This window comes from Marmota monax, unplaced genomic scaffold, assembly GCF_021218885.2.
Source record: "Marmota monax isolate L192 unplaced genomic scaffold, Marmota_monax_Labrador192_F-V1.1 WCK01_AAM20220418_F8-fsc00059, whole genome shotgun sequence".
In the NCBI taxonomy this organism is placed as follows: Eukaryota; Metazoa; Chordata; class Mammalia; order Rodentia; family Sciuridae; genus Marmota; species Marmota monax.
Window position 1 is genome coordinate 7998167 of NW_026693595.1, and position 20919 is coordinate 8019085.

Below are 20919 nucleotides of genomic sequence, written 5' to 3' on the forward strand. Positions count from 1 at the left end.
GAGGTAATATTTGATAAGTAATCTAGAAAAACATAGGATTTCAAATTGTTATATATATGAAAGATGTAAACAGTGGTGACCTTAAGTCTGTGGGACAGATTTCTAACCCTGGTTTCTTCCTTCTCATCCCTCACCACCATGTTTCAGCCGTTCTCCATTGCATGGCACAAGAGTTAGGATAACCTATTCCCTGATAATGTCACTGAATTACAGGTACAAGAGATAAAGACCGCAGAGAAACATTTTCCTAATGACATTATCAAAACTCCAGTTTGAATTGACTGAGAAAAAGGTTCTCTGAGATTCACACACACACAAAAAAATCTGAAATACAGATTATTTTTAAAGGATAACACTTTTGTTTTCAGTCACACAAGAACTCTAAACATGACTGTCAAATAAATCATTAAAAACTGACTTGAAAAGGGATATTTTAAGAAGGAACAGAATTGAATTCTAAGCCAAATTTTTTATATTGCGAAGTACAAGTAATATTTATAGTCTCCAAATTTTACAAGTTTGTTCAGATCTACATCAGAGCATTATTTCTGAGAAAAATAATGGAAAACTTCCTAAAGAGTAAAAGCTGATGAAGGATACCATGGTCCATTCATAGAACAAAATTTCATGCAACTATTAAATTAATGCAGAAGAAAGCACTCACTGTGTATTACTTGGGGGAAAAAATCAGCTTATGGAGCCAATATACAGTAGGATGCTATTTTTGTGTGAAAATCATATGCATATTTAATCACAAAACCCTGAAACAATATACAAGAGAACATAGGCAGTGTTGTCTCAGTGAAGTATAATCATTTGCTCATAAGAATTTTCTAAAATGAACCTTTATTATTAAGAAGTATTATTTGGGGGCTGGGATTGTGGCTCAGGATGGAGCACTCACCTAGATGTGCGAGGCACTGGGTTTGATCCTCAGCACCACATAAAAATAAATAAATAAAATAAAGGTATTATGTCCAACTACAACTAAAAAATATTCAGAAAAAAGAAGTAATTTCATTTAGACTATTTGGTTTTCTCCCCTCTAATTCTTTTTTACACACTATTAAAATACAAGGCTTTTCTACTTCAGGAAATAGAAAAAGAGGGAGAACTTCCAAATTCATTCTACGAGGCCAACATCACCCTGATACCTAAACCAGACAAAGACACTTCAAAGAAAGAAAACTTCAGACCAATATCTCTAATGAACCTAGATGCAAAAATCCTCAATAAAATTCTGGCGAATCGGATACAAAAACATATCAAAAAAATTGTGCACCATGATCAAGTAGGATTCATCCCTGGGATGCAAGGCTGGTTCAATATACGGAAATCAATAAATGTTATTCACCACATCAATAGACTTAAAAATAAGAACCATATGATCATCTCGATAGATGCGGAAAAAGCATTCGACAAAGTACAGCATCCCTTTATGTTCAAAACTCTAGAAAAACTAGGGATAACAGGAACATACCTCAATATTGTAAAAGCAATCTATGCTAAGCCTCAGGCTAGCATCATTCTGAATGGAGAAAAATTGAAGGCATTCCCTCTAAAATCTGGAACAAGACAGGGATGCCCTCTCTCACCACTTCTGTTCAACATAGTTCTCGAAACACTGGCCACAGCAATTAGACAGACGAAAGAAATTAAAGGCATAAAAATAGGAAAAGAAGAACTTAAATTATCACTATTTGCAGATGATATGATTCTATACCTAGCAGACCCAAAAGGCTCTACAAAGAAACTATTAGAGCTAATAAATGAATTCAGCAAAGTGGCAGGATATAAAATCAACACGCATAAATCAAAGGCATTCCTGTATATCAGCGACAAATCCTCTGAAATGGAAATGAGGACAACCACTCCATTCACAATATCCTCAAAAAAAATAAAATACTTGGGAATCAACCTAACAAAAGAGGTGAAAGACTTATACAATGAAAACTACAGAACCCTAAAGAGAGAAATAGAAGAAGATCTTAGAAGATGGAAAAATATACCCTGTTCATGGATAGGCAGAACTAACATCATCAAAATGGCGATATTACCAAAAGTTCTCTATAGGTTTAATGCAATGCCAATCAAAATCCCAACGGCATTTCTTGTAGAAATAGAGAAAGCAATCATGAAATTCATATGGAAAAATAAAAGACCTAGAATAGCAAAAACAATGCTAAGCAGGAAGTGTGAATCAGGCGGTATAGCGATACCAGACTTCAAACTATACTACAGAGCAATAGTAACAAAAACAGCATGGTACTGGTACCAAAACAGGCGGGTGGACCAATGGTACAGAACAGAGGACACAGAAACCAATCCACAAAACTACAACTATCTTATATTTGATAAAGGGGCTAAAAGCATGCAATGGAGGAAGGATAGCATCTTCAACAAATGGTGCTGGGAAAACTGGAAACCCATATGCAACAAAATGAAACTGAATCCCTTTCTCTCGCCATGCACAAAAGTGAATTCAAAATGGATCAAGGAGCTTGATATCAAATCAGAGACACGCCGTCTGATAGAAGAAAAAGTTGGCTACGATCTACATACTGTGGGGTAGGGCTCCAAATTCCTCAATAGGACACCCATAGCACAAAAGTTAATAACTAGAATCAACAAATGGGACTTACTCAAACTAAAAAGTTTTTTCTCAGCTAAAGAAACAATAAGAGAGGTAAATAGAGAGCCTACATCCTGGGAACAAATCTTTACTCCTCACACTTCAGACAGAGCCCTAATATCCAGAGTATACAAAGAACTCCAAAAATTAGACAATAAGATAACTAACAACCCAATCAACAAATGGGCCAAGGACCTGAACAGACACTTCTCAGAGGAGGACATACAATCAATCAACAAGTACATGAAAAAATGCTCACCATCTCTAGCAGTCAGAGAAATGCAAATCAAAACCACCCTAAGATACCATCTCACTCCAGTAAGATTGGCAGCCATCATGAAGTCAAACAACAACAAGTGCTGGCGAGGATGTGGGGAAAAGGGTACACTTGTACATTGCTGGTGGGACTGCAAATTGGTGCAGCCAATTTGGAAAGCAGTATGGAGATTTCTTGGAAAGCTGGGAATGGAGCCACCATTTGACCCAGCTATTCCCCTTCTTGGTCTATTCCCTAAAGACCTAAAAAGAGCATGCTATAGGGACACTGCTACATCGATGTTCATAGCAGCTCAATTCACAATAGCAAGACTTTGGAACCAACCCAGATGCCCTTCAATAGACGAATGGATTAAAAAAATGTGGCATTTGTACACAATGGAGTATTACTCTGCATTAAAAAATGACAAAATCATAGAATTTGCAGGGAAATGGATGGCACTAGAGCAGATTATGCTAAGTGAAGCTAGCCAATCCCTAAAAAGCAAATGCCAAATGTCTCCTTTGATATAAGGAGAGTAACTAAGAACAGAGTAGGGACGAAGAGCATGAGAAGAAGATTAACATTAAACAGAGATGAGAGGTGGGAGGGAAAGGGAGAGAAAAGGGAAATTGCATGGAAATGGAAGGAGACCCTCAGGGTTATACAAAAGAACATACAAGAGGAAATGAGGGGAAAGGGAAAAATAATACAAGGGGGAGAAATGAAGGTCAATAGGGGGGGTAGAGAGAGAAGAAGGGTGGGGAGGGGAGGGGAGGGGGGATAGTAGAGGATAGGAAAGGTAGCAGAACATGACAGTCACAAGTATGGCAATATGTAAATCAATGGATGTGTAATTGATGTGATTCTGCAATCTGTATATGGGCTAAAAATGGGAGTTCATAACTCACTTGAAGCAAAGTGTGAAAGATGATATATCAAGAACTATGTAATGTTTTGAACAACCAACAATAAAAAATAAAATAAAAAAAAATAAATAAATAAAATAAAATTAAAAAAAATAAATAAATAAAATACAAGGCTTTTTGAAAGCTTGCTTAAAATTAAATGTCATTTAAGTTCCTCTCCTAATTACACAAAATTTGGTAAACTGGGTTAAAATTAAAGCATATTTCTGAACTCTGGGCTATGAAAGCATGAATAAGATGAAGAAAACCTGGAAATTTTCATGAGTGTTAGGAAAATTAAAAAGAATCATGTGCCATCAAAGTTGTGATATCACTTCCCTGGACAATGCACTACAGGAGTTTAGCCTGAAAGATATAGCATGTTAATTAAGATGTACATATTGCAGTCCTGAATGCAGCCAGTGAACTTTTGCAAACATTCCATACATACCCCAAGCACTATCTATCATCATTAATTAATAAATATGAACTCAGGTCTTTCTATACGTTAAGAATTGGTATTAGGAAAGGTAGAATAAACCATGGTCCTTTTCCTTCAGAAAAAAGCTAAATATAGGGAATTATTTCACATATTATATATATTTTCCAGGTTCATATTTAGCCAAGTTGTTGGTTTTTTGAGTAAATAATTTTATATGCATCCTTTCTTCAAATCCTCACTACTTTTTGAGCTAGAAATTATTCCCATTTAAGAAGTTAGAATACAGAGGCACACACATCAATGTTTATACCAGATCAATTCACAATAGCTAAGCTATGGAACCAACCTGGGTGCCCTTCAACAGATGAATGAATACATAAAGTGTGGAATATATATCCAGTGAAATATTACTTAGCCATAGGAAGAACTCATGTCATTTGCCCATAAATGGACGAACTGGAGAATCTAAATGAAATAAGCTAATCCCCCAAAAGCAAAGGCTGAATGTTCTTTATGACATATGGATGTTAACACACAAAAAGGCAGGTAAGAATAGAAGTTCAATGTATTAGATGAAGGAGAATAAAGGGAAGGGAGAGGGATGAGAATAAGAAAGATGGTAGAATGAATCAGACATCACTTTCCTATGTTCATATATGAATACATGACCAGTGTAGCTCCACATCATGTACAACCAAAAGAATGGGAAGTTGTAGTACAATATGTCAAAATACACTCTACTGTCATGTATAACTAAAGAGCAAATAAAAAATTTTTAAAAATACAGAGGCAAAAAAGATTGGTTAATTTGCATCAAATCACAAAGTTGGGAAGTGGGAAAAGGCCAGATCTGGAATGCAGTTCTACTAGTCTGCAGATGTCAAGCTCTTTTAACCATTGCACAGATAGACATACCAGTAGCAGCAGCAGCAGCAACAACAACAAAAACAGTTAGGCAATAGGTAGTACAGTGATCAGAGGAAAACCAATACTACCTAGAGCCAGAAGAATCAGAGGATGCTTCATGGAGGGGGCAGGACTTGATTGGAGTCTTGAAATACAGAAATACAACATCAGGAGAAACAAGTAATCCAGGGAGAAGGTCTTCTTTCCTCCTGGGTACAAATATGGCTTGGATGTCTCCTGAGTCCTTTCTATAAAGATCAGACTGTTCAACCCTCAATAATGAACCTGACAATATTTTATGATCAGAATCAAATCTTAGCAATTCAAAGTGAGGAAAACATGCATTCTTTCCTATCATTACTGGTCCTCTCTTCTCCTGCTGTTCAATAATAATTTGGAAAAGGGGAAAATCTGCCCTTAAATAAAACCTAAGAGGATGATGAACTACTTAAAAAAAATCATGGCATTCACTGTAGAAGAAAATGTCTCTGGGTTAAGAAACTGGGGCAAACTTACAGAAATAATTGTGTCACAGTATGGAACTGAGTTTCAATTTATAAGTGGAAAAAAGTCATCAAGAAAAATGGTTGACAAGGGAATAAAATGAACCAGACAAATCCATGAAGGAAGGGAATCAGCAGGTTTTTAGCTTGAAGAGTTTTACTCATGTTTAGAGTAACAACACAGATTTTTTTCCCCCTCACAAAATGCCAATGGGGTGGGGGAAGAAAGAAGATTGTTTTTGCTTTCCCCCCCAAATATAATCACATATGTGCAAAGGAATATTTATTGTGAAACACTAAGTAACAATTTATCAATAAAAGAAGGAGAGAGATGACCTTTGGCTTTAATTGCTTATTATCCTCAAAGATTTAGGAGGTCCCCATGTCTTTCTTCAGCCATCTGGCTGTCTCTGATTCTGTCCATTCTATCCTCCCTGAACCCCACTCATCCAGCCGCCGCTCCCAGCACTCCACTGACTTGACTCTCGTGAAGGTGACCTGTAACTTCCATGTACTAAGTCTCATGCTCTATGATCAGTCCTCACTTGTCAGAACAGGTACAACTGATTCACTTGGCCACCTTACATTCTCTTGTGTTTTCCTCCCATGGCTCCCAGGGCCATACTTTCTTGGTTTTCTACTTCCCTGGTTACTCCTTCTCAGTCTCTTTTTCCTGACCTTTTAATGTCACAGTGTGTCCCAAAGTACAGATTTTATTATTTTCTCCACCGACACTAACCTTTTAGTGATCTCAACTACTCTCTTGACTCTAAGTGCATCTACAGCAGATGACTCCCAATTGTGTATTTCCGGTACAATCTTCTTTCCTTAACTTCAGGTTCAGGTCTCGAACTCCTTACTTGAAATCTCCTCTTAAATGCCTAATAAATATTTCTTAATAAACAGATCCAAAATTTGGCTTTTAATGCCCCTTTTCCCAAACCCCAGCCTGTCTGCTCCCAAATCCTATTCCACCCACAGATTTCCATATTTCAGTGGATATTCCATATTATAGATTTTCCAGTGCTCATGTGTAAAACCTTGGAATTATCCTTTACTTCTCTCTTGTAATTGTCCACTTCAACTCTGCCCACAAAATCAGCTGGTTCTACTTTCAAAATATACCTAGAATTTAACCACTTCTCCCTCCTAGGTGGTTATACCCTTATCCAAACCTGGGTTTCTAGAGAGCCTTCTAATTGGTCCCCTTGTACCTGAACCTCAGAGTATATTCTCAGCTCAATAAGTGCTCCTTTTAAAACCTATAGATCATTTTACTCCTATGCTTAATCCCTGCATTGGCTCTCTGTCTCACAGATAATCAAAGGCAATGCCTTTCAGTGACTCACAAGATCCTATGCCATCCCTGCTGCCACAATCCCTACCTGGATCACCTTGTTAATCCCCTCTCAACTATTTTTTCCCTGAATAACTGCTTTATCACACTGACCTTCTTGCTGTTCCAATCACTCTCACACACACATACACACACACACAAAAAAAAAAAAAACCCACAGAAAACACAAACACCCCAAACTGCCCCTTCCTTTACCCTGTCTGAATATAAGCAAAACGTGTTCTACAGGGAAAGAATCTTTCTTTGTTCTATAGGGAAAGAGTCTTTGTTTTATACACTAACATATCATACAAGACTAGCCAGTGGGAGGAACATGATAGGTGCCCAAATAGAAATTGCCTAATGAATGAATTTCTAGCCTCAGCAAACTCTAAAGAGCTCAGCCATGTGACTGGCCTTGTTTCACTAAGACTCTTACTACATTCCTTTCCTTTGTTTCACTAAGAATCTTACTACATTCCTTTCTCTTAAAAACACTAAAAAAAAAAAAACCCATTATGTACCACAGTAAATGCTTAATAAACATTTGTTGAATCAATTTCTAAATGGCACTGTCACTGTCAGTAGAAGAAATAAAATACCACCACAAATATTGAAAAATATTGAAAAAACAAAACAAAATCACTGTGCATCATTCATCCATTTATCCATCCTAATGGATGGATTAATACTCATCTACTCAATACAAATCTGGGTAACTCTAATGTGCTATGACAAGTATTAGGGCAGAAATAAAAGACTTAGTCCTTATTATGCATGGGGAAAAGAGCCAAGAAACATAAAATTCAGTCTGTTAACGGTTTTTACAGAATGAAGCCCTAGTTACTACAGGATCATAAAAGAAAGCATCCAGAGAGGCAGGGGCCATCAGGACAGTTGTGTGCCTTGAGCTAGTTAAGAAAAGGGGTTGGTGGGGGGTATGGTGGAAGGAGGGAGGAAGAGCAGAGGACGCAGCTTGTTTGGAAGCACAGACAGTATATAGGGATATGAACCACAAGCAGCTCGATGTGGCTAGAGTCCTGGAATTTATGGGATATGTGGAGGTAGAGGATGGTCTTTCACTCATACTGCATAAAATTTGATTTAATTTTGAAGTTCAGAGATATTAATTAAAATTGCATACTCAAGTTTGTATTTTAGAAGTATCTGGTAGCAAGGCCTTGAGAAAAACTATATAAATTTTAAAAAAAAATTTTTTTAGACATCAATGGACCTTTATTTTATTCATTTATTTATATGTGGTACTGAGAATCGAACCCAATGCCTCACACATGCTAGGCAAATGCTCTACCACTGAGCCACCACCCCAGCCCATAAACTATATAAACTTTAATTCAGAGTTAGGAACATGGTAAAATTGATAAGATGAAGATCTCTGAGAACTGCAATTCCCTATCGAAGTAATCTGACCATTATTATTATCATTATTATTTACCTCCCCCACAGAGGACTCAAAGAAGAGAATATTAAAGGCAAGAGGTATGAAAAAATTATTAAATATCATGATTCAACTCTAAATCCTAAATAAAATGGAACAAAGAATAAACATTCAGGAAAACCATCCTCAGTGTCACTCTCCTAATGAAGGAGTGCTCAGTGAATCCAAGATAATATTTACCACGCCAAAGGAAACACCCAGGCCATTCATCATCCCCTTACTCTTTCACATTTTTCTTTTCAAAAGATACCAACACTGAATAACTACTGGTCCTTAGACTTCCAGAAATCCTCCTGGCATCTCAACAGTAGAATCTTTCTTTGTCATCAAAGCAAGGGGGAAGCATTGCCTCAATCACAGGAATGGTGACCGCAACCAACCATTTAGTTTTGCTAAGGCACAAAAGGTCTTTCTCAATTGTCTTATTTCACAACTACCTTGCAAGCCAAGCCTTAGAGGTTAGTTTGGTTTGGGGGACCACTGTAGGCAGCTGGAAAAGAACCAGAATGTTCCCTAGCATTGCTTCAGCACTGAACTTTCACAGGTAAGAAAAAGCAATAGGTTCTCTGTTCTCTAGTTTCAATAATGCTGCCTTAGAATTTGTTATTTTTTTTTTCATCTCCAAAAGTATGTTCTCCAGAAGTTCAAAAAGGAGAAAAAAAATTCATGCACAAAGAGATCCTGGTACAGGTACCATATACCTTTTATCTCTTTTAGGATAGGGCTTGAAATTTGGAAAGTTGATAAAAATAAAAACAAACAAACAAAAAAATACTTCATATAAAGTGTGTGTGTTTGTGTGTGTGAGAGAGAGAAAGAGAAAGAGAGAGAGAGAGAGAGAGAGAGAGAGAGAGAGAGAGAGAGAGAGAGAGAGAGAGAGAGACCTGGATATGTGTGTGACCTGTATATGTTGTATTTCAGTATAAAATCCAACCAATCCATGTAAGGAAACTGAGGAGGGGAAAATGGAAGAAAATCTAAAATGGACAGAAAATTAAATATAATCCTAAGTACACAAAAAAAAAGTTCATAAGGCAGGTCAGTGTGTGTGTGTGCGCGTATGTTGATATGCATAAGACACAGATACTTGGTGTTATTTGTCTAACAGGCTATATATAAATCTAAGAGTCACTTTTGAAATGTTTTGCAAATATTTATTCAACTTCTAAAAATGATACTAACCTTTTGGAACACATTGTGGCTTTCAATAGTTAGTTTCAAAAACTTAAATACAGGGGCAAGACAGTGTGAAACTTTAAGTCTAGTATCAATTCCAGAATGTATTACAAAGGAAGTTTTCTTTTTTGAGTCCTTTTACTGATTTTCTATGAAGCACAGTTAAAAAGAGAGGAGGAAGGGGAAAGTTTAAGGATTGCTTGGTTTCCCTGACTTTAAATCTCTATCTCTGGGGAGAACTTCCTGTAGAAAAAAGAAGTCAAGCTTGTTAGTATTTAGGTAATAAGAAGTTTTGGATCATTCTTTGAATCTTGTTACTTTTTCCTTTAAAAAAATGACATACTTTTAACTTATAGTTTTGTGGGCAGGAGGAATGAGGAAAGGATCAAACTGGTTCTTGTCTTTGTTTCCCTAGGAATGATACATTTAAGAAAACCTAAATCAATTTGATAGTGTATAAACCAAACATAACAAACAGATGTGTGTGGGGATGTATGCACACTCATATTGTAACGAAGTTTATAATATATATTTATATTTAAAGAAAACAAAAAAAAATTCCCAAGATTTGTCGTTTGAATATTCCTTATCATAACAAGTAACAAATCAGTTTAAAATATGTAAAGCTGTGAAGTATGATTTCCTTTTATATATTTTAATTTTTTTACCTATTAAAAATACTTCCAAGGCATTCCTCTAATATGATATCTAAAGGCATCATTTTACATAAACATATCATTTGAAGCAACAATGCTAACAAAATTAACAAGCAGCTAGTTAGCTGGAAATCCGGATTTATTTCAAATAAGAAAAAAAAATTCTGATCATCAGGAGAAAACAAAGAGCAACTAAATTCCAAAAGGGAAAATTAAGGAAGTAATAGGGACTTATGAGTAAGTCACTGAAAATAACGTCTTGGCCCATATTAGTATTAATTTTTATTACTGGCAAACCTCATGATATTAGACCATCTCTCATATTTGACCCAGGAAGGCAAATACAGTCTTGAAGGGATTACAATCTTCTGAAAATCATGGTTGCCAAAATAATGACTGACTTATTTCACAGAGGGAGTAAACTGAAGGAACTGCTCAAGATTTCTAAAATCTAGAAGCAAGAAGCAGACACCAGAGAAAAATCAGAATTTCTGATTTTTTAAGGAGGACACCTTAAAAATGAGGAATAAGACTTCATTTTTCAATGAACTGGACATGAATGAAAGAGTGGAAGTTAAAGAAGGAATCTACTCAGTGTAAGTGAGACTTTCTAATATCAAAAACATATTAGAAAAGGATAGTCTACCCTGAAGGGCAGAGAGCATACTACTCAGTATGAAAATAAGTGTTTCATCAAATGATAAAGATTTCTTAGCAAGTACAATCTTAATAACAATGCCAGTCATTACCACCACCACAATGATAGTTGATCATCTGACAGAAATCACTGAGCACTGTTCTAAGGGCATTACATATACTGATCCATTTAATCTTCACTATGGCCATCTGGTTCCACAGTCTGTCCTTAACCACCACAATACACTGCTTACCTCCCAGTTCTAGAATCCTGGACAAGCTACTTAACTGCTCTGCATCTCCATTTTCTCCTTAAATAAAAAGAGGACAACAGTACTTACCTCAGATGACAATGATAAAAATTAAATGCATTAATATATTTGTTTAGCACCCAGAATAGTGCCTGTCACAAAGCATCTACTTTATTAATTTTTATATAATATTTTTTGTGGTACTAGAGATTGAACCCAGTGATGCTCTATCACTGAGCTACTTCCCAGCTATTCTTATTTTGTGACAGGGTTTCTCTAAGTTGCCCTTACTGGTCTTGAATTGTGATCCTCCTGCCTCAGCCCCCTGAATCACTGGGATTATAGATGTGTGCCACCATGTCTGGCAGATTATTTCAATTTTTAAGAAACATTTTTACTTGGATGTCAAAGAACTCTGTCTAGGTCACTGTGAACAACGTGACACAGATGAGGGGAATCCAAGGATTGCTTTCAAAGATGCTTCTCTAGCTAAACAAAATCAGCCATGAAAAATTATAGGAAAAACTGCTACATAAGACCAGAGTCTCTGCATATTTGGCACGGCTAATTAAAATAAGGTAAGACCTTGAAAAAAAAAAAAAAAAGGCCCAGGCCATCAGCCTTTGCTGACTTCTCTGACCACCTTCAACACCTTTGCCAATCATTCAAACTATACTTTCAGCAGAACTGGACTTTACCTAGTACCCACTTAACAAATTCCCAAACCTAGTCAACTCAACACACTTCCTTTGTGCCTATTATCCAACTGCAACATGGCATCCAAAATGGCTGAATAAATCTTTTACTCATCCTTAAGTCATTTACAAATTCTCAGAGCAACATTAAACCTTTATTTCACCTAAGCTTCTAAATTCACTGTCTCCACCCTCAAATATCTTAGATTCCTCAAAAATTGGAAAATAAAACAAATCAGACATAAATTCTTTCTACTTTCCACAAATCTTCTCTGTACTCCTGAACTCCTGAAATAGCAAATCAATCCAATATTTACTGATGTTTCCTCCCGATTTTTAAAAAAGTATCAGAAGATAAAAAAGTCTTCTGTCCTCCTTTCCAAGGCCAACTATTTCTTCTTTTCTCTGATGCTATCCAAGAATCGTAGGTTACATCATCTTCCTCTGCTGGTTGTCTGGCAATCATTTCCCTATCTCCAACCCACTCTTGAATCTTCACACTTTTTCTACTGATTCAAAATATACCCAGAGCTAAAAAAAGTTCTCAGTCTTATTGCCCTCCTAAGTCTTGACCTTTGCACCCAGTGTACTGCCAAATATATCAAGAATGGTCTCTTGCTGTAAGTGTGTAGTGGGCTGAATTAATAAATGTGAATCGCTGGAAAGCAGGTTTTTCTTGATTACAATCAATCTTTCAAATATGTTTGAAGGTTCTGGCACCCAGTAGGCTTGGATTTGGCAACCATTAATTATTTTATACATATTTTTTTACACTATGTTTTACACTTTAGACTATGTTTTTAACAAACATAATAAAGGAAAGTATTGCATAGAATTTTATTATATATGACAAACTATACTATAACTGAAGGTTGTTAATTGCTTTAGGACTTCTTGTACAAGGTTTATTGTAGATTAGCAATACTAATACCTTAAAATATTTTTGAAGGATAATTTTTACATAAACTACATAAGGAGTAATGATTGAAGTTATGAACAATACTATGGTAATGTAAATGACCACATAAACTCTTAAGAGCCTTAGCTAATTTAAAACTTATCTATAAAAAATGATAAATTTATAGAAATAAAACTTTTCCATACCTTCAGGGAAAAGTATCTGGTAAACAAAGACCTAAAATTGGGGAGAACATAATGTATTTAAGTAGAAGAAAGCTAGTCATTGAAGGTAGAGCACAGTAAACAAGGGAAGAGGCAAATGTCAGATCCTTCCTGGCCTCCTAGGTCAGAATTAATACCTTTTGGCAAACTCATAAGAACAACAGAAGCCGATAAAAAGCTTTAAGAAGGAAAAGTTGGGAGATGGAAGGATCACATCTGCAATTTTAAAACCTCCAGTTGCGTTCGAAAGAATGAATAGGTAGTCAACCAGAGTTGGAGTCATATATTTAAGAAGGAAATGATGATAGCCTGGATCAGGGTGGCAGCAGAGATGAAAATGAGGAATAGATTCTAGAGGATAAAATCAGTAAGACTTGGCAAGTGATTAGATATGGGGAGAAAGAAAGAGAGCTGTCAATGAAATGTTGGTTTCCTGCATGTATATACATATGTACATGGAAATGCAGAGTAACCCATCTTATATAATATATACCAACTTGTTAACAAAAATTACCTGTGGAACGAGATGATGAATTTTACAGTAACAGGGAGGCTTTTTTTTTTTTTACTGTGTAAATATCTACATTGTTTAAATATTTTATAATCAGTAAGTTTACACTGCTTTCTTAAATTTACATGCAATAAAAAGAAAAAAATTCTGACTAAAAAGGATATGCCCTTTTATGGAGAAGGAACAACCTAACAAAAAGCACAAAACACAAGAAAATACACAAAATATTTAAGGAATATCAAGTAGTCTAGTGTTCGCAGAATAGGAAGGAAGAATGTGTACTGGGAAGGGGGTTAGGGAGGAATGAACCCATTTTAGAATATGTCCAGATCATGAAGACCTTGTAGATCAGGCTAAAAAAAAAAACATTACCTAAACTGTAGGAAATGAAAAGGCATATTTTCAAACAAGAGAGTGAAAAATTCAAGTTTGTATTTTCAAAAGATTGCCCTAGAGTCAGTGTGAAGATCAAAGAGAGAAGACAGGCAGAGAGATCACTTACACAAGAACTTAAGTTAAATCAAGGAAAACATAGATAGAGAAGGGGAGAGATCTGAGGTTCATTTAAAAAGCAGTTGACAATACTTGGTGATTAAGAAAGAGAAAGTCAAAGATGGTTCCAGTGATGACATCAATTTAGGCACTATACAAGAACAGATTAAGAACGAAGATAAACAACAACAACAACTTTGTTTTAAAGATGTTGAGGGTTTTAAAGTACCTCTGGAAGCAGATCAGGTATCAACAGGAAACTGAATATATAGGTTTGAATTGTGGAACACTGTCAGGACTGGAGCACAGGAAGATTATTATCCAGAACAGAAAATTTTAAACATGGTCACAACCTTACCCTTGATAGGATTTCACTGAGGCAACTGTCAAGAGTTGACTAGTAACATTTATTCTCATAGCAATAAAAATTCTACGTAACTGTTAAGTCTTTATAGGTAATAACCTTAACAAGTAAGATAGGGTTTTTGTCTTGGTATCTTGGAGTCTTTTAATTTTTTTAACCCTTTCCACTCGTTTTATCTGCCTGTCTTTCTTTCTTCCACCCACCCATCTATCTAGTTAAGGAAAATAGATGAGGTATCATAAGGAAGTATAATATGAAAGTGATTTGCTACTCTTATTGTCTTAGTTGTCAAAGACAAAGAATATTCTACAATTCTACCCTTAACAAAATCTAAGTTAAACAATGATTTACCTATGTGATTCTACTGATTTTCTCTTGCAAATGACCAGCCTTATTTAACCAACCTCCCCAAGGTAACCAAATCCAGCTAAAGCTTTACCACAGAGGTTAAACAAGTCCTATTGTTGCTCACTGTTAGAAACTGAGTCACACTGTACCTATGTCTAAATGACAGTGCCCTGTTAAAAGGGAAGTGGAAAGAAAGAACCTGTTGGCAAAGGAATAGCTGCTTCCTTCCTGAACAAGGGAGAGGCAGGAAGGTGACAGATGGGCAGAGCAGAAAAGCAGCCTAAAATTGCTCTGGCTCCTCATTGGCAAGAATGTCCAGAACTGAGGCAAGATTGGATATTTTAAAGTACATAAATCATTGAGAAGCATTATCTGCTGAAGTTCAACAGGGCTTCCCACATATCTATATTTGAAAAACTTTTAAGTTTGAAGTGGCACAAAGAATCTTACCTCAGCCTATACATAGTGAGCTAGGACTGCAAGGCACTGCCCCATTGCACTTTAGGATTATACCCAAAAGAAAGCACTTTCTGGTTAAAAATATTTTTTTAAAATTTCACTTTCTATATCATAGTTATATTTGTATGATTAACTAGAATTACTAATAAAATTTCACTAGAAAACATTTTTTCTTAAATATGGTTATTTTTACATATTTAATTTAAAAAGGTTTGTTGCAAACTTTTATAATTTGTTCCTTTATCATCTCCCCCTCCCATCCACTTCCGCACCCAGAAAATTAATACCCAAGGATTCCTGGGTAAAACAGACAACCACTGGATTGATATGTTATAACTAACATTTTTAAAAAGCTGTAAATAGTTATTGTTCATCAAAAGAAAATTAGCAATCATTAAAAATGACATTAAAAATTAGTGTGGCCATAAAGTATGGAATTTTAAAACATCAGTTTACTATACTGATTAATTCAACATTTATATTTTCATCAGAACTTAATATTCCCATAAATAAATAGAGCTCTCAATTATTTAAAAAAATCAAGGGATAACATATGTATTTAGACATATTAGCAGCGTAAAATGTATGCTTCAACACACTTATTGGGAAAAAGTCTAAAAATATTACTACACTGAATTCAAGGGCATCCGCAGGAACCTGACATAGAAGTTCTCTAGAATAACATTTCAGGAAATTTCAAAAAAAGGGAAAAGGGTCAAATAGGAAATAGACTCAGATTAATCAACAAAGTTCAGTGCTTGCTCCAACTTGATTTTTCTGTCTCTCCATTGAAAAAAAAAAAGAAAAAAGAAAGAAAGTTTCAGAATGGGAGAATCACTTAGATGAAAGTTCATCTACTGGAATAAAGGGAGAGGCCGCTTGGGCAGGTGACACAGGAGAGTCGGTGGTAGTGCTGACTTTCGCTGGTGAGTTACAAGAAGACCCGGCACTGCTGCTGTTTCCATCCAGGGTATCTGAAGATACACACACACCAGGATCTGACAGCTGTGCAACGTCAGAAGAAAGCATGTTGGTGATGCCCTGGAAAAATCTCTTTGGCTGATACTCAGTTTCCATTTCACATTTTCTTTTCAATGGTCCAAGAACACTTGGTCTAATGCAGTTGATGGGACTCTGGCTTCTCCGGGTAGTAAATCGAGTAGTTGGGCTGGGAATAGGGCTTGGAGGCAATCCATTGCTACTCACAAAACTTTGCAAGGATGGCGAAAAACACTGCTTTCCAATTCCCCGAGTAGGTGAAGGTGCTGGTGACACCGGAATGAAATCGATGCGCTTTGGGGAGGCGGATTTCTCCACATCGTTGTCACTCAGGCTGAAACTTTCCTCCCAGGAGTGGCTTATCTGCATTGCGGTCTGCACCTCTCGCTCGTGGACCGTCTCTCGGTTGATCAAGTCCATGCCTTCCTCCTGTTTGATCTGGTGCAAGCGGCTGCTGTGCATGCGGACGGGGGAAGCCGGCAGCAGCAGGCCGTGGCGGCTCGGGAACGTTGTGCTGTTCCGCCTGGCGCTAGGCGCCTCGGCCTGGAACACCGGAGAAGTGTCACTGAGGCCGTGGATCAGGGGGGCGCTGTTAGACCTCCTAAGGCCCCCGCCGCCGCCCTCCGCCGAGCTCCCGCCCGTACCCGGAGGCAGTTCCAGGTCCAGCTCCATCTTCTCCTGAGCCATGTCGGGGGCAGGGAGGCGGGGGCGGTGCTCACTCAGGGCCCTAGGATTCCCATTCCCCGCAGTCCAGGGCCGCCACCACCACCGATGCCTCCGAGAATCTGTCAGCAGGCTCCCCCCTCCACGCATGCGCGCCCCTTCGCGCAGGCGCCCAAGACGCCTGTCCGGGGCGCCTGCTTAATGCGTAACAGGGGCGCCGCAACCGTAGGGGTGGGGCGAGTAGTGGTTGGGCCGTTAGTTTTGGTGTTTCTTCCGCAAATAGCTTTTGAGCTCTGGCTGTTGCCAACGCACGGTGCTGAGGTTATCATATTTGGGAGAATATACTTATAAAACAAATATGAACTCTGAAAGAGACGCCCTTGGTAATGTGGGGCTGTAGGATAGGGAACTGGGCTTGGCCTAATCAGGGAGGGCTTCCCCGAGGAAAGCACAATCTAAAATCCGAGAAAGTAGGCAACATGGGTGCTCTGTAGAATGTTACTGGAAGCGCGAAGCTAGGGCCACCCAGCTGGGTGGCAGGCGGGAACCCGAGAGGGAGGAGGAGTGCGGCCTGGTTGAGAGTGAGAGCTGGCGAGACGAAGGAGGTGGAGACAAGCGCAGATTCTGGTCTTTCTTGAGGAAACAATGAAAGCCTCGATAGAGTAGCAACTGAAAAGTTCACTGACTGCATTCAGGAGGATAGATACATTGGAAGATTAGGACCTACAAGGAAAAGACCGAAGAGCATGGTAATATACACTAAGGTGGTCTATTGGAGAGGAGATGGAGAAAATAATAAATGTGAGAACTATTTAGGAGATTGGGGCGGGGAAGGACTTGGGATTGTATTGTTTTATTTACAGTCATTTCTGGCACAGACGTACTTAATGTTCATTAAGGATAAGGTATTAAACGAAAGGAAAAACCAGTAGTCCTCACATTTTACAAGTAACTGTACTTGCTCATGTAATTAAAGCCTTGATACCTCATTAAAAGTGGATTTATAATTTTTCAGTGATTTAGTCAAGGTTTTCCCCTGCATACCTAATATATTACAGGCACTGTGCTAAGAAATAGGCCCTATTATTATGGATAAGAAAGTATATAGACTATTTTTTTGGTAAGCCTTAGGAAAAAATAAAACCAGATGGTGTGATAGAGCACTGCTGATAGAAGGCAGAGAGCAATTAGAGTTGAGATCTAAATGACAAGAAGCAAGTCACGAGGACAGCTAAGGACTGGGGATGACAATCAGAATTGATTGTGCTAAGGCTCAAGGCACCATAAGTATGGTGAGGAAGCAGGAAGAGAAAAAAGGACATAATGGGAGAGTGATATGAGCGGATAAAGTGGTGTGATATCATTCTATGATGAAAAGCCACTGAGGAGTTTTAAGCAGGGGAATGATACCATCTGATTTATGTTTAATATTTATTTTTTTGAGATAGTATCTTGCCCTATGTTGCCCAGGCTGGTCTCAAAACTCCTGAGCTCAAGTGATTCTCTTGCTTCAACCTCTCTAGTGGCCAGTAGCTGGGATTAAAGGCATAGGACACTGTGCTTGCTTGGTGTGTGTTTTAAATAGCACTTTGGCTCTATGGAAAATAGGCAAGAATGGAAGCCAAAAGATGGATTAGGAGCCTAATTGCAACAGTACAGGAGAGAATAGTGGATTAGGGTTGTAGCAGAGGAGATCAAGGTGAAGTAATTGGAAATAAGAATATATTTTGGGAGCAGTATTGATAAGATTTGTAGATGTATTAAATTTAGATAGCAAAATAAATAGGATTTAAAGATGGGTCAGATTTTTGACAAATTGGGTAGATGGTAGTATCATTTACTGAGGAAATGAGCACATTTAGAGGTTGGAAATTAAGAGTTGTTTTGGTAGGGTTGAGTTGGTAGTGGCTATTAGATATTTTTGTGGCTACTGGAACTGAAAGAGCTAGTGATTTTTTTCTTTTCTTTCTTTCTTTTTTTTTTTTTTGTAGCCAAAAGAAGATATCTAGAGAAGATAAATGTTCATATTCAACATCACACAGCTTGGTTAGTAGTGGGAACCAATACTGCAAGGCTCTTGTTTTCTAGTTCATGTCACTTTCTAGTGTATCTCAAACAGCTTTTATTTGAAATCCTAGTAAAAATATGGGTCCTGATGATAAAATAATGTTCAAATTTATGCCTACATTAATAGAAACTGATTTAACTGATTTCCAAGTCCCAGACACTATGCAGAGTGCTTTACATGCAATAACTCTTTCAGTGCTCACAACACCCTTTTGAGGTACGTATCATTATCCTTATTTTGCAGGGGAAAACTCAAGACACAGATTAAATAACATCCACAGGATGACATTAAGTGGCAGGACCTGGGCTCTCTGGCTGCGGAGCATCAGCATGATGCTGCATCCTTCAAGTATGAAGATGTTTCAGGACTAGAAGATAACATTTTCAGATTGTCAGTGGCTTTGTTAAGGCAATGGTATTTGAGACAGGTTGAAGGATTGTCATGATTTTAAGAGATGACTTTTAAAAAATAACAGGATTATAAAATAGTGACTTTGGCTAATACATAAAATATACTGGAGAAGAATAATGGGGAAAAAAGTTGAGAGAGAGTGGATATCTGAATGGCAGGCAGAAGTGTCTGTATTTGATGTGTGAGACAATAGGGAACTATTGCAGGTTTTGAAAAGAAGAATGACACAATGGAGCTCTGCTTTAGAATTTGCCAGAAAGATCAAGGATGGAGTGATGTCAAATAATAGTGGAAAGAACCAGTTTTAAGTGCCTCTTGCTACTAGACTCTTTAAAACACTCTATACAACCCCATTTCTCCTTATTGCAATCTTCAATACTAATACTCTAAATTAGATGTTGGTATTATTGAGGTATAAAAACTACAAAGACCTTATTGTACATGGAAGAACAAAGACCTGAACCAACCTAAATCAAGGTCTCACTTCAGAAACCTATATTCTCTTTGCTGAATTTCACATAGATTAAAGAAGGAAAATTGGGTCACTAACTCTGAAATGAAAGGAAGGTCAAAAACCAAAGTTAAGAATGTCAGAAAGAAATGGATTTAGGAGACAGCAAGGCAACAATACAAATTCCCTGTATAGAGGATGAAGAAGAAGTAGTCATAAATGGCTGAAGTGCCAGTTTGGGTGGCTGAAAGAATGGTATAACATTATTAAATAAAGGACAAGAGGAGAAAGAGTGTCCAGAAAAAAGCTAGGTAAATGGAAAAGCATTAAATAAAGAACTTATTTTATAATATCCACTGCCTATAATTAATTTGCACATTACTAAGTTATTACTAATGTGGCAAAGTTATTACATTGTTCATATTTGGATGAGCACAATTTACCATTATTAATAAGGCATAGTGATGGTAGTAAGTAAAAAAGAAAGCATTTATGCCATTTAATTTTTGCCTGAACACAAAAGTTAGAGATCTTATTTGGTTTCTGTTTCTACCCTTATTCAAGATAAAACTTTTTAAAAAAATTTTGAATCATCATTTATCCAAAATCCTTCAGCAGATTCCCACTCCAAGAAAAAGCCAAGGTCATTATTATGGCCTGCAGGGTTCTGTCTAATCCAGATTTCTGCCATCCCTTTGACCTCACCTCCAGCTATCCTTACTACCTACCTCAAAGGCCTCTTTATAGCCTTCAGCTCATCAGGCATTGCCCCACTCCACATGGACAACTCAGTGGATAGCCACTCTGCTTCAATCCCTGAACAAATGTCACTGGGGCTCTCCCTGACCTTCCCTTATGAAAAGCAACCAAGCAGTGCCCAACACCAGGCCTACGTACCCCAAACCAATACCCTGTTTTTATTTTTCTCCAGAGTAATACATGATTTTACCTCTTAGCCTCCTGAGAAGATAAGCTTCATAACAAAAACTCTTGCTTTGTTCTGGACTGTATTACTAGTAGAACAAGGCCTGCCACAGAGTACAAATAAATGTTGAATCATTATGTGAATGAGTGATAAAGAATGAATGGGTAAACTAATATAGCTTTGCCCAAAAAGGAAGGGAATTTTATTATTTGAAAATCCAGCCTAATAGGCTTTTCTGACTGGTCCTAGA

General features: G+C 37.3%; 2 protein-coding genes across 4 annotated transcripts in view; both read right to left on the minus strand.

Annotated features, from left to right (window-relative positions):
* The window catches only part of Pip5k1b (phosphatidylinositol-4-phosphate 5-kinase type 1 beta), a 291725-nt gene that overhangs the window by 200495 nt on the left and 70311 nt on the right, over positions 1-20919 (minus strand). The gene's annotated exons all lie outside the window — the stretch shown is intronic.
* On the minus strand, positions 12680-16981 carry Pabir1 (PP2A Aalpha (PPP2R1A) and B55A (PPP2R2A) interacting phosphatase regulator 1). Its single transcript, XM_046459400.2, has one exon. The coding sequence runs from the start codon at positions 16962-16964 to the stop codon at positions 15987-15989; it is 978 nt and encodes a 325-aa protein (XP_046315356.1). The 5' UTR covers positions 16965-16981; the 3' UTR covers positions 12680-15986.